At 54.1% G+C, this 18,085-nt stretch overlaps 1 protein-coding gene across 3 annotated transcripts in view; it reads right to left on the reverse strand.

The window, feature by feature from the left end:
* Window positions 1–13,382: 13,382 nt before the first annotated feature.
* NKAIN1 (sodium/potassium transporting ATPase interacting 1) overlaps window positions 13,383–18,085 on the reverse strand; it is a 39,507-nt gene continuing 34,804 nt past the window's right edge. For all 3 annotated transcript variants that reach the window (XR_008238782.1, XR_008238783.1, XM_052811595.1), the window contains one exon: window positions 13,383–15,568. Coding sequence is in view for 1 of the 3 variants with exons in the window: in XM_052811595.1 (XP_052667555.1) it covers window positions 15,559–15,568 (10 nt within the window). In the remaining 2 variants the exon portion in view is untranslated. The remainder of the gene's footprint in view (window positions 15,569–18,085) is intronic.

Genomic DNA, 18,085 nt, shown 5'->3' on the forward strand with positions numbered 1-18,085 from the left:
CCGTGCCACGACGGAACGTGCAGCCCAGCCAGCCAGGGCTTGCGGGGAAGTGGGGCTTCACCCCGGTCAACCTCCAAAACCCTGGGGAAATACAGCTCGTGGGTGCAGCTTTGGGAGGTGCCGAGTACCCCAGGCTGGGCATGACAGGAGACCTTCAGGATAAACAGTTAGCAAAGGCTTTCACTGCTGATGGCTGTTTTTTAAGCCAAATTTTGCGTAGCCACCCAAAGCTTTCTTTGGCCAGCGCCGGCGCGGCTTATTTGACCTGGCAAAACCCCACTATGATAAACTCAGCTCTGCTGGACTGCCGCAGCAGCATGTTGCACAAATGGCTGTGTCGCACTTGGCATGGACCCCCCTGCCCTTCTGCCACGCAGCCCTGCAGGGCCCTGAGCACCCCACAAACAGCTGTGGCATGGATCCTGTGCAACGAGTAGCTCCTGTTAGCAAGGCCTGGCTGCCTCCAGGCTCTCCACTGGAATAGGAACATCAGCAGGTTCTTCTGGCGAGCATCCCTAGTGAAGATGCAGCTCATTCTGCTGAGCTGCGCTGCCCTGTTACAAGGAAACTGCCTCGGTGACACAGTCAGTCCATCAGAAGCACGCTTGTGCGGTGAGGTCAGATCAGTTCTCTACCTTCCAGCTGGTAGAGCCCTGAACCCAGCTCTGCTGTGCCATGGTGGACCATGCAACGTCCCCAAAACACCACCACTGTGAGCAAGGCCAACCTCATGGCGTAGCGGAGATGTGAACAGTGAAACTGTGTTGTCTTGGCACTGGAGCAAATAAATCTGTCCAGACACCCTTCTCCTTTGGTTGAATTCTGCAACATCTCCTCAACGTCCCGGGCTGATACAAGAGGTCAGTGTTGACTTTTGGGTGACAAGTATTTGAGTTGCAAAGCATGAGAGGTCGGGAGCTCTTTCCCACACCATGTCCTCACTGTGGAGCCTGGGGGAAGGAGGGTTGGCAAGTTCCTACCTGCTTCTGCTGGCCAGCTTTTGGGGTGCCGTGCTTGCAAACTGGCAACCTCAGCACCCCACCTTGTTGGTGGGGTTGCCTGTCCCCGAGCTATTGTGCTGGCAGGAGCACAGAGGTCCCTGAGCAGCACTGACCCTCTGCTGCAAGCCAGAGATAACAGCTATGCCGCGGCGGGTTGCAACACACACCCAGGCTGCTTGCTGACACTAGAAACATGGTTTGTGTTAATTATACCCAGGATAATTACATTTATACCAGTATAATGAGAGGGGGAGGGAAGGAGTCCTCCTGCGGATGAAGTATTAGTGGTTAAAACCCACTTATGCCAGTTAGTTTATTCGGTTTAGGAAGAAAGGCGCAGAGAAATGGCACGTGGGGACATGCAGCTCTGTGGCTATGGGACTGAGTCGGCGTTTGGGTCTCACCTCCAGCACCTCCGTTCCTCCCACAGCCACTTCTGCCTCCCACTGCTGCCATCTTCTCTCATGCCCTTCAGACCCTGCCCAAGCTCCCGGCTTGCTGCAATCCATGGAAAGGCTCCCGTTGGGAGAACATGGTGTTCCAGAGACTTTGGAGCCAGGGCAGGCAGAGTGGGAGGAAGAGGCAGCGCGGGCAGTGAAATAACTTCCGTCTGCATGGGAAAAACCTTCTGGAGGTGGAAATATCCTTCTGATCTTTTTTGCACCGTTGGCCATCAAGGGCAGCCCCAGCTCCCTGGTCCTGGCTCACCTTGTACTAGTCCTGGCATAGGTTATCCCGGGCTTCATCTTCAGTCCACAAAGACAAAAAAGTGCCTCCAGAAGGTGATTGATGTCCTCCTAACCGCTGAATGACTCGCAAGAAGCACGTTTCTCCCTCCATTGACTACAGAAGGGGCTTCAGTCAACTGCAGTCTTCATTAAACATCAAAGTTACACATCCAAAGCCAAATGCCCAAATCCAGACCCTCCATCCACGCTCTGCCCAGACTCTGTTCCTGGTGGCATGATGCCCAACACCACAGTATCTTCTCTTTGAAGGAGCCTTCTAACTAAGAGCAAATAAACCAAGCGCTGCTGTGATTCATACTCCTCAGAGCAGAGCTTCTCACAGCTTGATGGAAGAGGCACGTGCACAGGACAGGGGATTCAGCTGGCAAAGAAAATAGATTGAGTGACTCCAGAAATCACAGATGAGTGGCGCCAGTGCTGCCCCCAGACAGACCTGGCTGTCCCAGCCTTGGAGAAGTGTAGAGAGGTCCAGCACTTTTATTTCAATGACAACTTGGTCTCTGAAATTAAAAGCCAGATGGGAGGAAAGGGCGTCTCCCCCCACTAGTGCCAAGTTCTTTAGTGGGGCAGCAAAATTTCATTGGCCACCAGAAAAAAAAAAAAAAATCCACTGAATTACTTGATTTTTTCTAAACCAAGGCAAAACCTGCTGACATCTTTATGCAGGATACTTTCAAAATGTGCCAGCTTGACCAAAAAGCTTTAAGAGCCAACTACATCATTCAGCTTTGTCATGGGGACAGTGTTTCATCAAACCTCATTGCCTTGAGACAAAAAGTAATGACCAGCCCCACAGCTGGGCAGCTTTAGTCCTTGTTCATGAACACAGGCTGCGTGCTGACCCATCCATCGCTCCATCAGCTGCTTTGCAAAGATGACCAGAGACCTCAAATCATGGACCTTCCCCAAGGGACCTTCCCTGTGAGAGCCCAGTCCCACATGCATGCATATGCAGGGTACGCACGTAAATGCTTTCTGAGCTGGACCTGTCATCATCAGCGGACCTAGATGGGAAACATCCCTTTGTCTCTACAGCAGCTTTCAATGATCAGATAAAACCATGGTTTTCACCGACACTTTTCACCTATGGGTTTCCACACTCCTGTTGAGAAACCCAACCCAGACATTTTCAGGAGTCAGCAGCCAAGTGCCTAAAAGCGGCTAGTGAAATGTTGCAGTTATAGCAAGCTGAAGGAAATTCTGGCTGTGGACCCACCTGACAAGAGTAAAGTCTGAAAGTTTCATTTTGGCTGGAAAGTCACTTTTTCTTGCAAAAACACACCCCCATAAAATTAAAGTGTTTAAGCAACTCCCACCTGTCGGCTGTGCTTAGGGTTGTATCAAGCCCGACAGAGAGTCCCCGATCCTGGGTGCAAGGACAACAACCAAGCAATTCTGGGTGATGTCTTGAGGGTCATTAACAACAAATCCCACTGTTTCCTCTCTGTGTGCAGGAAGGCAGCTGGCAAAGCCATGCCATACATCCCATGGTTAGAAAACAGCTGTGCCAATGCCCTCCTTCACATCCTGGTGATGTCCTCTGCTGTCCTCCCTCCCTCCAGTTTGCCACGGCTCACTGAGCCACCACAGAAGACAGCCAGAGGCAGGCAGCAAAAAAGGTACTGGAGAAGTGGAGATAAATCCAGGGTGGATTTATGGGATCCAGAGTGGGTTAAATCCAGGATGAGAAGAGACACACAGGACTTCTTCTCACTCTTATGGGGTCAAGAAGGTATTTTCCTCAGGGACCAAGTAGCGAGAAATATTTTTGGCAGGGTCACTAGCACACCGGGCTGAGTGTCATTGGGAAGGATCCTTGAGTGCCCCTCTGCCACCCCACTGATATAGTCTATTAACGAGAAGGTAATTGAGAAACCTACAGAAAAGCAGCCGCACAAACTACTGACAGGAGCTATAAACCAGGAAAAGGAAATTCTTGTTTGTTTTTTAAACCACATGGGTTTTCCCCCTGGACCTTGCTGCTGAGACATGTCACGGCAGCAAGGAGTGGGGCTGAGCCCTGTTCCATGTTCCTACCTTTTCATCAGCCTTTTTAACTAGCCACCAAACCCTGTAGGGACCCAGACACCAGAGCTGCAGAGGAAACAGGAGCTGTGATTGATAGATGCTGATGGATAAAATAAATGAGTGCTTGGGGTATGAAGAACTGTTCCCTCCTGAGAGCCTTGCGGGCAGGTAGGGCTGCGTTACGGTGGGACAGCAGTTGGGTTGAGTCCAGCCCTGGAGCCAATGGAATCCAAAAAATTCTACAGCTTAGCAAAGCAGCTGCAGGCAGGACAGTTCAGGTGGTGGCACTTCCTTCCCTAGAGGGAGGTGGTGGCGGTGTCCCTGCTGAGCGTGGGCTGCTGGGCAGGGCTTGGTTGATACCCAGCTGGAAGGGAACTGGCAGGCTCCAGGGCTGCTCTTGGCCAGTGCTGGCCAAGTCGTGGCGGAGACATGGCCCTGCTCAGGGCGTCCCACCTGCAGCGGCTGTCCCTCCAAACGTGTCCCAGGCCAGCCATAGCCTGGGGAGTCAAGGGATTGTACCTATGTGTGGTCTAGCTAGATCACCCCAAAATCCAAGCTAGATCCTTACACCTATCCACCTTCCTTCTTTGTGGGCCCCAGGAGGGTATAGACATCCACCAGGAGTAAGGGGATGGGACACAGGGGTCCCTCCACTATTGATGCCTCATCAGTGAGGCAGGTAAATGCTGCCTGGGGACATTTCACGTCCACTGGTGGCACGTTGTCCCCATATGCTGTCACTGGTAGGAACGACACCACCTCCTTGGTGGGTGCTTGTGAGATGCCCCTTCTTAGGGATCATCCCCCACACCATGTCTCATCCTGATTTCTAATCATTAGAGCTCTGAAGCAGGAGGCTGATTAAGCTTTCCAGCTTGTTTGTTATCATTAAATATATCAACACTGGATTTTCTCGACAGGCAATTACATGACTAAGCCATTTGGAAGCTTGCTACCTTCTCAGACTGCATGACTTCTACTTGCAGGCCCATAGCCTGATTGCGTTTCACAGGGAGTGATTTCCTACCAGCTCCCTGTTTCCCATTTGCATTGCATCAGCTCTTCCTCAGCGCTGGAAGGTGAGTGGGATGGATGCTCTGACTTTCTCCTGCCTCTCTAACATCTCCAGAGCCAAGCTGGGCTGGAGCATGGCATTGAGACCAGCAGATCCTTCCTCTGCAGGCAGAGCTATTTATTGGAATACGTATACCTTTTGGAAAATATATATTATTACTGGAAATGTATAGACTGCATATAGAGGTAGAGTCACAGGACAGCAATGCTCAAATAGGAACAAGGGGATGAGTGGTGACTTCGCAAGGGGCTGGTCGCCAGGTTTTCCCAGTCCCCAACCCCACTTCTTCTCTGCTTCCAGCTTTCCCAGACCCTATTTCTTGGGACTTAAGTTCTCCAATTTGCTCTTGTCCTTGTCACCCTGGAGAGGGTGACAACATGCTACTGCTGTCAGGCTGTCACAGTGGCCTCCCGGGGCCCTCCCCAGGGCACAGCTATCTGCACGCTGCACATTCAAGATGAGTTTCCTGTTATGTTCCCAGTTAAGAAAAAAACAATCCAACAAATAGTCACGTTCAGAAGAACATCATCCCAGCTGCCGACTCATATGCTCAAATTTAGGAAATACCGGAGTTACAGTTGCCTGCGCAACCTTAATTCAGCCCCCTTACACACATGCTTTGCGATCCAGTCTTTAATTACAGGTTTGCAGACAAGGTTTTTCCCATGGCACCTGTGGCCCAGTTAGGGCTGGCTCTGCCCCAGGGCAGAGCGATGGGGGAGATATGGATGTGGGACCCCCATGTCCCCTCCTGCCCAAGCTGGAAGGAGTGTGCAGCACGAAGAACAGAGGTCTGATGCTTGAATTGCTTTTGCTTTTCTTCTCTCTCATAACAAGCGCAATCTTGCTAAAATCCAGTGTGCTACGGGAGGGTTTGCTGAGCAAGAAAGGGTGAAGGTGGAGCCTCTCCTCTCCCAGCTCCAAACCCCGCTGCCACCAGCATCCCCCCCAGACTCCCTCGCCGCCACCTCCTTGTGCTGCCCAGGGCTCCCTGGCTGCCTCCTCCCTCCCCTCCTCTTGCACAGACAGAGACCTTCTGTCAAGCCGAGCTCCACACCATCCCTCCACCCACGCACGCCTTTGATTTGGACACTGAGATGTGCCTGGGTGCTGGGTGGAGGCTGCTTTTCTTCTGACTTCCTCCTTGCAGAAGGCAGCCCGCTGGCTCTTGCGGCTCTGCCTAATGCAGGCAGCTGCTCCTCCTGCCTGCCTGCTGCAGCCCAGCCCAGCCTGGGGTGACAGCCCGGGGACCTGGACGCCTCCTGCCTCTACTTGCACCTCCCCATGTGCCACGAAGCTCCACAAACCGCTCAGCCCAAAGGCAAGGGTGCTTTGCACAGCGGGGAGCTGGCTGGGGAGCAATTTGCGGCCGACAGCTTTGCCAGTGAAACCTCCCAGCGTGGCTTGTTTTACACAGAAGGAGGCCTGGGATTTACTGGGGAGCCAGAAATGATGTTTCTCAAGTGGTGGCTAAACCCACCCCAGCGGTGCCTTGCCTGAGCAGTGTTCGACTCCTATGTCCTCTGTGCACCGGAGCTTGCACGGCCATCACCACGCTTCCCAGCCGCAAGCTCCCAGCTCCTCACCAGTGCTGCTGGTTTGGTCTTCATTGCACAGATGGGAGATTCAGATATACCTGGCTTATAAACTTAATTGCCCTCGGCATAATTTGGAGGCACCGAGCCCATGCTTAGAAGGGCTGATTCACCCTCTGGACCTGCCCCTGCTCCTCCTGTGAGGCTGGAGGGAGCTGAGGGCAATGGAGCAGCACCCAATAGAGGTGCCTAACGTGGGTGACCCCAGGCTTCAGGGTGGTGGTGACCCCTTCCTCGGGGTGCCAGCTTGCAGACCAGGATTTGCCTGAGCAAAGCTGCAGCAGGTGTCGGCAGGAGCCAAGCTTTGCACACACAGAGGGGCGATGCATTGCAGAGACCTCGGAGATGTCTGGTTTGGAGGGTCCTGAGCGTTAGCTGCATGTTCAACCAACCCCAGGTGGTCATTTACCTGTTATTCCCTGTTCTTGCACCCATCTTGACTGTAACAGTGTGGATTTACTCCAGATCACACCCAGGCATGGTGCTCGTGGTGACGAAGGGACGTGCATCCTTCTGCCAGCCCTGGAGCCACCAGCCCTGAGACCTTTCCCACACACTTTCCCTGCATGGGAGGTGATGCACAGTGGTTACAGCTGGTTGCACCTCCATTACCTTCACATGCAAAACCCCACCTTTCTGGCTGTCCAGCTGGACTGGGTTGGAGCCCAGAGGGGTCAAGGGGGTCTGCAGGGGGAGTTTGGGAAAGCAGCTCCACCGCGTGCATGGAGAAGGCCCTGGAGATGCAACCAAACTGCCTGGAGCAAGAGGCACCAGTGCCAGGAACAACACAGGGAGTCCCATGGCAACAGGGCAGGGAGACAAGTTCGGGGAATGGTGTAACAAGGCTGGCACCCGCCTTGCTTGCAGGAACAAAATTTCCCGGCCAGCCGCCCATGCCAGCTCCCACCTTCCCCTGTGCCTGGATGTGTCCCCTGTCCTGCCTGCCATAGCACTGGGACTGGCGTGCTTCTGGCAGGAGTCCTGGCACCAAATCCCTTGCAAAATCCACCCTCATTGCCCCCACCGTGCCTTGGCTTTCCCCTACGCATTTTTGGCTCCAGCACTGGCTCCCGGACTTGCTCCGGCCCATCGTTGACCCCTTCTTGATACTCTGGAGCTAAAAGCCAGCTGATCTGGAGCTGGGTCTGTTGCAGGACTGAAGCATGATGTTCCAAAGGTATCTTAGCTGCTCTTCTGGGGAGTGAAGGGGCCAGTGGTCCATATAGATATATATACTACATATATATGTGCAGCATCTTTCAGGAGAAGCCAGCTCCTGGTGCAAGCCGGCAGTCTGCAGGGAACCCGTCACGCACTTTAGTCTCTGCCCAGGACAAGCCATGTGTTGTGCATCCTGAGCCAAAAATTGTGTGTATGCCTGTGGATGCACTACGGCCAGCAGAGAAAGCCCAAGACTCCCACCAAGGCAGCCGTCGCATCCATCCAGCGTTCATCTGGGTGAACACCTGTCCATGTATCACCTTCCAGCTGGGACCAGAGGTGATGGGAGCACTGAAAAGAGCATCTTGTTAGGGATGTGGGGCCGGGGATTTTGGCAGCCTCACACCCATACTGTGGCACAGGCCTGCTGGGCAGTGTGATGTCAGGTGGAGGGTGTCCCTCGGGGATGCTACTGCATCTTCCACCTGGCAGGGACCACTGGAGAAGCATTCATCCATGCTAAGGAATCAAAGGGGGAAAAACAAGGCCCAAGATATGTTTCTTAATCAATTTACCACCAAAAGCAAGCAGTGAGCTTCCCTCCAAGCGTGAAAACATTGTTCCCATTTACCCACCGCATCCTACCGGCTTTGCTCCTGCTCCCACTCCCATTTCCCTGGAACCAGCTGTATATAACTCGGCACACCTAGGACTGCGGCAGCCGGATCTACAGATCTCCCTGAGTCCCTGAAAAGCGTCTCTATGCCTTTGTTTGAGGTTGTGAAAGCGGCTTTTTTACTCCTTAACATCTGTGACTTGCTGGGGTCCCGCGGCTGCGGGAGGGAGCCGGCGTTTCTGTGCGGGGTAAATTAATCCTTTGTTGCTCCTCAGCCATTTCTTTCCTCGGGTTGGGATGGAAAAAAATCAACTCGTTTTTCTTCCTGCCCTTCCTGTTTACGGCGACACAGGGTTTCTTCACATGATAGCGGCAAGAGATGCTTGGACTCTGTAATTACATCTCAGCCGCGGCCAGGCAGGGGACAGTGGCTGTAAGGAGGGACTGGTTTGGTCCAGGCTGTAAGGGGTTCAAAGTGAAGCCCCCCCAAGCCCTCCCACAGCTGTGTGTAGTGGTGCAATGCCCACACTCACATGCTTTTTAAATTTGAGGTGCCCTGATAGTTTTTGGGCCAGTAAGAACATCACTGCTGGGGATGCTGTCCCTGTGTCCCAGCTTCAGACTAGGGTGGGAGCAGGATGGGCAATATCACACGGCGGGGATGGCCAGTACCATTCGGGTGATCATTCATATCATTTTTGTTTTGAAGAATTTCCTCTGCTGCTCTGAAAATAAGATTATGGCTATAAAACCAAAGTGATGGGAGTGATGTACCCATCGTCTGTGGGGACCTGGGGGAAAGGCACCCGCTTGTGCACTGAGCATCCTCCCTGCTCAGCAAAGGATGCACCAGCTGCAAACCGGGAGGAGAAAGCAGTCAGGCTTTCCTGGGGAAGGCGGAAAGGCAGGAGGTGTTTTAACATCCATTTCCCAAGAGAAGTAAGTTATCTGAGAATGTAACATGCCCAAATAATGGGGCAGATACGGTGATGCTCCCAGCCAAGGCGTTGCCGTTCGCTCTCCCCATGAGTCATGCTGGAACGGGAATTAAAGGTTGGGTTATCGACCGTCTTTATCTCCTCCGACAGGTCCATGCCAGCACCCAGCCTTGCCTGAGGACCCTGGGTTGGGTGTGTGGCACCCAGGTTCAGCTGGCTACCAGCAGTGATAACCACTGCAGCAGGCTGGGTTTCCCAGGAGCCACGTGACAATGTCAGTACCACTGGTGGGATATGGCTCTGGCGTGGGAGATGCTGCTCAGGTTGCAGGGAAAAGGAGCTGTGACACCCCCAAAAAATCCACAGTTTGGTTTCTGGTGGCTGGTCCTGAGCTGACTTTGCCATTTCAAAATGATCCCGCTTGGACAATGCGGCTCTGAATTTGCAAATAGAAATTTGGAGGAGAATGCCTGTGGGAAAAGGGGTGGAAAGGAAACGGGGAGAAGGGAAACATCGGGAAGCAGATGGTTGGTCTTCCTCTATATCCTGAATTTTTCCTGTCTGTCTCCATATGGCGAGGGCCGGGACGCTGTTGGCTTTGCCTTGGGGGGAGACACATGGACCATCCTCCCAATTTCCAGCCCGAAACCCAAGGGATTTATTACCTGCGATGCAAATCTCAGCCCTCCCATCCTCCTGGGCTGTCCCACTGGCCACAAGCACTGAGCAAACAGCACAAAGCTGCCTCCAAAACGTGTTCTCCCAGCACTCAGGTTGGGATGATCTTTTAAACCGGTTTTTGCAGGCTGGCAATTTGGTTTAAAAAAGCTCCTCTATTATAAGACATTAAAATCTGAGTTGTTATAACTCCTGAAACCCCCCAGTACAGTTTTATCTTCTGTCTACAGATGCAGTTTCACACTTTCCTTTTTACTTATTCACTTACTTTTTAAACTTTTTTTTTACTTACTTATTTAATTTATTTACTTATAAATAAGTTAATATATTTGCTTATAATAAATAATCTTTAATTACTATAAACAAATAAGTAAATAAGTTAATATATTTACTTATAAATCAATATGTTTAAAAAGTAAATAAAAGTTATTTAAAACTAACTAACTAACTATTTAAATTTAAAGTATATGACTCCAGGCTGGATCAGCAAAACCCATCACCTTCCTCGCCCAGGAGCTGGAGGAAGGATTTCTGGAGGAGACACGTTTCAGCACAGTGCTGAGCCCCAGTCTGCAGCCCTGTGGTGCGTGGGGTGGCTTCAGCTGCACCCGAGAGCACCCACATCCCACATCCCAGCTGGGGATGCCCAGAAATAAGGTACTGCCCCCAGCCAGGATGCTTTTTTTGCTTTTAAAGCAGCTTTCCAAGTATTTTTCTTTCTTTTTCTGCACCATGGGGATGTTTTGGAGCCGGGAAGCATCTCCCTCATGATGGCTGTGGGCGGATGTCGGTGGCCGTGGCTTTTGGAGGGGGTGCTGGATATAACCTCAGCCCAGCGCTGACGTGAGCCCAGAGCTGTGGGGAGCCATTGCCTTGGTCTGACTTAGGGTCATTTTAGTAACAGCAATAAAATCCCCCCCAGCAAGGCTCCTGGAGCCATCCTCTGTGTTTCCCAGTCCCACCTTCCCAGTGTGCCCAGATCCCTGCCGGGAGGCAGCTCACCAGCCATGCCATGGCAGCACCCGCAGAAAAAACACCCACTGTGTTCCGGACCTGTTTCTGAATTAATTCCCATTGCAATCATTATCCAGCCAACACGTGCATGTGATGGGGTTTTATTTCCCTCATCTGGGCGATGTCTCCCAGCCCCACAACCACCTTTCACAGCAGCATCCACCTCCAAAGGGACCCGATCCGTGTCAGATAAAGGACAATGAATTTTATGACCACAAACACTGTGCAATAAACTGGAAGATGCTTCCACAACAATTAAGAGTTTAATTGAAAAACACTTTAATAACCCTATTTCAACCTCCAGTTTGGTGCTCACCTCCCCTTACCTGCCCCCTCCGAGGGTATGGGAGGCAGAACACAGGGCATGGTGAGGCCGAAGGCTGGAGCGCTGTTACTGCCCAGAGGGTTTCCTGGTATGCCTGGGCAGGCTGCCAGAGCTGGGATGGGGCTGGGCAGCAGGAGGTTGTTTTGCAAGAGGTAGATCGATGGGTGTGGGCAAGCAAAGAGGTTCTTCCTTCCTCCCCAGCTGGGGAGGAGGAGTGCAGCAGGATGCTCCAGCAGCATGGCTGTGGGATGCTCAGACAGCACAGCTGTGGATGCTCCATCAGCACAGCCATGGGATGCTCTGGCAGCATGGCTGCAGGATGCTCCAGTAGTGTGTCCATGGGATACTCCAGCAGTGTGTCCATGGGATGCTCCAGCAGGACCGTGGGGATGCTGACCCACTTCTTCCCTGGTCCACAGCCATGGGGTCTGACTGGCCTCACTGTTGTCATAGAAACAGGCCTCTATCCCTGCTCACCCCCCCCAAAAAAATCCTCCCCCCTTCTACAAGGCATGAGATAGCTCTTGTTTGATCAGGCTTCACCCAAACACACATCATTACCCACAGAGGCAGTGGGTGTTGTCCCCACTCGCCCCAGCAGGTGCACCCACACCGGGGGTCCTTTGGGTCCCTTCCCTGGGGACTCACTCGAGGCTGGGGGCTGCTCATCTTCCCCCACGCATGGGGAAACCCCGGTGCCCCAGCAGGGGCCACCGTCACCCCCCACATCCACTGCTTTGAGGCAATATCTGCCTGTCCCCGGGGTGCTGGGACACCCCACTGTCCCCATGGCCAGGGCAAACCCTGTGGCTCCTCCATCCCTGGACATGCCCCTAAAATCCATAGATTTTAGGTCTGGAAACCTGCTTTTAGTCTTTTTGATTACAGACTGGACTCAGGGGATGGGATCCCACAGCAGAGCTGAGCCAGTGGGACCTGTGGGTGACCTGGTGACATCTGCTCGGGGCCACTAACCCTGGCCCAGGGACACCCAGGGCTGCTGGAGATGGCACCGCCGTGCTCCAGCCTTTCCCCACGCCAGCTCCTGGCGAGGGACAGTAGGACCCTTACAGGGATGAAGGCTCACTTCTCGTGGGGATGGAGATTTGGGAACAAGTGGGAACAAGTCAACACAGGCATTGTGTCCCCAAAAAGCCCATGACAAAAATGCCGTGGGCAAGGAGTTGCTGAGCAGAAGCATCACAGGGAGCTCAGCCCAGGGGGAAAGGAGTATCCGGCTGCTCTGGTCCCTGATGTCACCGCAGACATTGTATTTGCTGCCCTGGCCTCACCACATTTCCATTTTGATTTAAAAAATAAGATTTAATTCAATGTCATCACCCCCTTCCTTCTCCTGTTTAGCTGGAAAAGGCAGCAAAGGGGAGAAAACCCAAAAGCAGAGGATGGGAGCAGAAGGCGACCACCTCTCATTTAAAATCAATTAAAAATAGAGCGAATGAAATGGCTTTGGGTACTTTGAATGAAACCACGTGTGAAGCAAGCATCATCCCGAAGGAGTGGCATTGAACGAAATTAAAATTGCTGCTTTGGTGATGGAAAATGTGAGTATTTGGGGGGAAAAGGAAACTTTTCCCATGGGGCTGCAGTGGTGACCTGGTGTCTCACTGCAGAATCCCTACCCTTGCTCCTGGTAGGGCTGGAAAACTTTATTTCAGGAGCTCAACCTGAAAAAACACCCTGGGTGGGTTCTTAATATTTTTCTTGGGTGTTTATTAATATGTCTTTGGGGGTTTATTGGTATTTTTCTTAGGGGAAGGGAGGCTGCAGACCCCCTGGGCTGCCCCCATGCACAGGGATGGTACCCACACCCAGCCTGGAGGATGGTGCACAGGGATGGGACATGCCGGCCACTGATGCATCCCCCATCACACGATGGGTGATACCCACACCCAGCCCAGAGGATCCTGCTTTTCTACATTTCTGCTTTTTTAAAATTTTTTTCAGTTATTTTGCTACCAGGGAGGAAATTGCCTGTGCAGGCAGTGAGGGAGGAGGCAGAATCTCACTGGGGCATCATTAAAAAGAAATGCTGGGTTATAAGGTGATGCAGAGCCTGCGGGAGTGAGCTGGCAGCATTAATGGGGGGGGGGGGGAAGCAAAACTTTTAAAAAAACAACCACTTTTTAATCAATTCAACTGCACAAGGAAGGGAAATGCCCCAAAACCAGAACAGCCATCGGATGAAACTTTCCTTCGACTTTTATAATTACAGAATAGAAAAGAAATCCTCGGTTGACGTTACAAATACAGTCTTATATAAAAACAAGCCAATGGAAAAGAAAAAAAAAAAGGTCACGGAGCGCCGGTGCCTGGCTCCTGCCGAGCTCAGGAGGGAGGGAAACTCTTTTCCATGAGTTTTAAATGACGGCAAGTTTTCCTTCTGCTTCCTGCTAGGTTTGAGAAGGGTTTTGAGCAGGTGGGTGTCTGCCCATCCCATCCCATCCCATCCCATCCCATCCCATCCCATCCCATCCCATCCCATCCCACGGCAGGTCAGCGAGAACATCCTTGGTCCTGGAGAGGAAAATAAACCCTGGAGATGCTGCTGTCCCTGGGGCTGGGCAGCGCTTGGGGATGGGGATGTGTTTCGGGGGACAGGGGCGATCTGTTGCCTGAAAAACACTATTTTCCTTGGAAAAAAGAGGGGGAAAGGGTGGAAAAATTATTGCCTGTAAAGTTCGCAGCTTGGCTGGAGGCAGCGGAGGGGCTGGCGGGAGGATGCAGCCTGTCCCCTGCCCAGGGTTTGGGCTCGGGCACCTTCGGTCGTTGGCACTTCACGGCTGCTTGTTGGGAAGGACAAAAAGAATCACTCCAGGGTGCAAAAAAAATCCCCAAAGAACCCCCAGGACCGGAGAAAAAACACCTGGGAGGCAAAATTCATGCGAACCCCCTGCTCCCAGATGCAAAGGGTGGGCTTTGGGCCAGATCCAGGGATCCAGGAGAAACTGCATCCCACCTCCAGGAAAAGAAAGAGAACAAGGAGGTTGGGGGGAGCTGGGATGCTTCGTGAAACTACTTTTTTCCTTCCAGCTTCTTCCGAGGCTTTTAATTCCCAGCTCATCATCATTTTGCAAAGTGATCGCTGCCCAATAGACCTTGCACATTCCCCCCCCCAAAATAATCATTCCCCACATGCCGATGTCACCCCTCTGCCACTGAACGTGATGGATGGATTTGCCACCAAGACCCCGAATGGATGGAGGGGCCGGGGGGGGGGTCAGAGGCACCGAGCTGCCCCCCCCCCGCAGCCCTGGGCGAGGGGCCGGGGGGCACTGGAGCAGCCCCGAGGCGGGCAGAGCATTGCTGAAGGCACGATGTCGGCCTTGGGGGGGGCCCGGCGTGGGCTCGCCGGGGGGGGTCGTGCTCAGCCAGAATCTACTCAGGCACTTTAAATTAAAAAAAACAAAAAACCAAAAACCCAACCCAATAATTAAAAATAAAAATAAAAACCTAACCCAAAACATTCACTAGATTCGTTAAAACAGCCGGAAAAGGGCTGTGTCGAAAGCAGCGTCAGTATTGCCAAATTTGAGCAAGACTCCCCCCAAAATGTGGCAGGGATGGGGGGGCTTGCAGGGGGATTTTGGGGTGCTCTGTCCCTCCCCCCCATCCCCAGGTTTTGGGGGAGGGGGTCGAGGCAGGATGCTGATGGCCAGATCCGGCTCCTCAGGGTGAAGGGAGCATCCAGGACTGAGCCCCTTCGACACTGTTTCATCCAACCAGGGGGGCTGGAAAATTCCGTTTGGGAGCAAAAACCCCATTTTTGGGGCCAGCCCAACTCCCAACCCAGCGTTTCAGGAAATTGTCCCAACCCCACAGAGGACGAAGCTGCTCTTTGTGCCCCACTGTCCCCAAAGCTGTGTTTATCCCTCACCCCCGGTCCTAGTTTGCTCCAAACCAGCTGGTTTTTGCCCCAATCCCACTCTGGGCCCCCCTCCTGCCCGGCAGGCCGGGAAGGGCCCTGCTGCTCCAAGGAAAAACCAGGCTGGGAGAAACAGAAGAAAACGGTGTCCAGTGAGCAATGCCACCTCCCCACATGTCCCCATCCTGGGGAGGCTGTGGGAGCCTGAGGGGGTGGCACGGCTTGGGGGGGTCCCCCTGTATCCAGCCCCCCCCGACCCTGCTCTGGGTGGGTGGTTTGGGCTCGGAGGCATCCAGGGTGGGATGGACGTGCAGCTCCCGGCTCCGTTTTTGGGGGTCTTGTGGGGGTGCGGGGAGGCAGGAGGGGACCGGGCAGCTCGGAGTTGTGTCCCCCCCCCTCGCCGGGGTCGTTGGGTGTGGGACAGTTTGCTCTAGGGGGGTCCTGTCGCCTCTGGCTCCCACGCCGGGCCGGGGCCGGATCCAGGGCAGGAGGAGGTTACCCGGATCTGGGGAGAGAAGAGGAGAGGAGGCGTTAGGGGTGAGACCGGGGTCCGAGCAGTCGTCCCCACCACGTGTCCCCACGTGGGGACAAGGAGCCATGGCCAGCTGCCCATCCCGGGGGACAGGGACCTGCTGGGGTGAACCAGGGTGGCTCTCACATGGCCATCACCCTTGTTTCAACCCCCCCAAAAATGTAAGAGAGCAACTGGGGCCAGGCTGGGAAGCCCCAACTGGTTGATGTCCCCCCGCTGCAGTGACAGAGGGACTGCCATCGGGGCTGCCCCGCTCACCCATCCCCGACTGCTTGCGGGCACCGAGGGGACACGGAGGGGACACGGAGGGGTCCAGGACCCCGCTGCCCATGGCCCCAGCATGCTGCCAGCCCTCTCTCCTGGCAGGACACCTTTTGGCAGCGGCTGGTGGGTGCTGGGGTCTGGGGGACGCTGCACACGCCTGCAGACCGGCTGCTCCCTGTGCACGTGTGGGAGGCAGGGTCGATCTGCTTGAGGGTAGGGAGGCTCTACAGAGAGATCTGGACAGGCTGGATCGATGGGCTGAGGCCAATTGTATGAAGTTTAACACGGCCAAGTGCCGGGTCCTGCACTTCGGTCACGGCAACCCCATGCAGCGCTACAGGCTTGGGGAAGAGTGGCTGGAAAGCTGCCCGGCAAAGAAAGACCTGGGGGTGCTGGTTGACAGCCGGCTGAATATGAGCCAGCAGTGTGCCCAGTGGCCAAGAAGGCCAATCGCATCCTGGCCTGTATCAGGAACAGTGTGGCCAGCAGGAGCAGGGAGGTGGTTGTTCCCCTGTACTGGGCACTGGTGAGGCCGCACCTCGAGTCCTGTGTTCAGTTTTGGGCCCCTCACTGCAGGAAAGACGTTGAGGTGCTGGAGCGTGTCCAGAGAAGGGCAACCAAGCTGGTGAGGGGCCTGGAGCACAAGTCTTATGAGGAGCGGCTGAGGGATCTGGGGCTGTTCAGTCTAGAAAAGAGGAGGCTGAGGGGAGACCTTATCGCTCTCTACAACTACCTGAAAGGGGGTTGTAGTGAGGTGGGTGTTGGTCTCTTCTGTCAGGTGGCTGGAGATAGGACAAGAGGAAATGGCCTCAAGTTGAGGCAAGGGAGATTTAGGTTAGATATTAGGAAAAATTTTTTTACTGAGAGGGTTGTCAAACATTGGAATGGGCTGCCCAGGGAAGTGGTTGATTCACCATCCCTGGAGGTATTCAAAAAGCGAGTGGACAGGGTACTCCAGGGCATGGTTTAGGGGGCATGGTTAATGGTTGGACTTGATGATCTTGAAGGTCTTTTCCAACCAAAATGATTCTATGATTCTATGATTCTATGTGTGTGCACGTGTGCACAAGCATGTGCAGCTGTGTGCAGGCATATGCATGTGTGTGCATGTGCGCGCAGGTGGGTGCACAAGTGTGTGCAGGCATGTGAGAGTGTGTCTGCACACGAGTGTGTGCGCAGGCGGGTCTGTGCGTGCACATGTGTGCATGCACGGGCATTGCTGGGCATCCTCCTATGTACACCTGCATGTTTAAAATGCGCGGGGAAAGCCAGCGCTGTGGGAAGCCGGATCCTGGCACACACCCACGGCCCTGGCTGCACCTGCAGACCCCACTCCCACACACCCCTGTCACAACTGCCCAGGTCTCAGCTACCTGCTCCCGACCGGCATTTCCCCCCTTCCCGATACGCTACTGGAGGTGAGAGCTCCCGGACTGGCGGGGGGACACGACGTGGGTGGGGACCCAGTGCCACCCTGGATGGGCAGGAGGGACCCAAGGGGACGAGAAGCGGGTGCTGGCATGGTACATCCTCCTCCTTCCACTGGGTGGAAACCCTCCCCCGTGCCCGCCGTTAATCCAATTATAGCTAATTGGTAACTGCAGAATAAGCTTTAATTTCTCAGGCTAGGATGGCAGCCACGCTCTGTCCTGCCCGGCTCTCCCCTGGGGATACAAGTGGCCGGATCCACTCCACTGAGCCTGGACAGCACCTTGCACATCTTTTCACCGGTGACGGGTGGCAGCTAGACCCCCCAGTGTCCCCCTCCCCGAGATGGGGTTACTGCTGTCCCAGGACCCTGTTGGGTCCCCGCTGGGTGTCATCGTGCCACCGTGGGACCCAGCATCTCCCACCTCGGGGTCCATGAGCCTGACCTGCTGCCGCTGTCAGGGTGATGGAGGTGCCTTGATATAAATTATAGCTGCATTAACTAGGTGGTGGGTTATTAATGAGCTGCTGGGGTAGGATGGAGGAGGCTGCGGGCAGGGGGGAGCTGACAGCGTGGTGGCAGGGTCCCGGTTGTGACCCCCCTCCCAGGCCCTGCCTGCAGAAAGGCCACAAGGATGTGGGCAGCCGGAGTGAGCTTGATTAATTAGGAAGCAATCTAATTACAAGGAGCACTGCCCGAGCCAGCCTTGCAGGCAGGGTGAGAGCCGGCAGCCCCCAGGACACGCTGCCTGCGAAGGGCTTTGGGACTTGCCCACGGGGTTGTCACAGGCAGGGAGC

This window comes from Harpia harpyja, chromosome 16 (assembly GCF_026419915.1).
Source record: "Harpia harpyja isolate bHarHar1 chromosome 16, bHarHar1 primary haplotype, whole genome shotgun sequence".
Classification (NCBI taxonomy): domain Eukaryota; kingdom Metazoa; phylum Chordata; class Aves; order Accipitriformes; family Accipitridae; genus Harpia; species Harpia harpyja.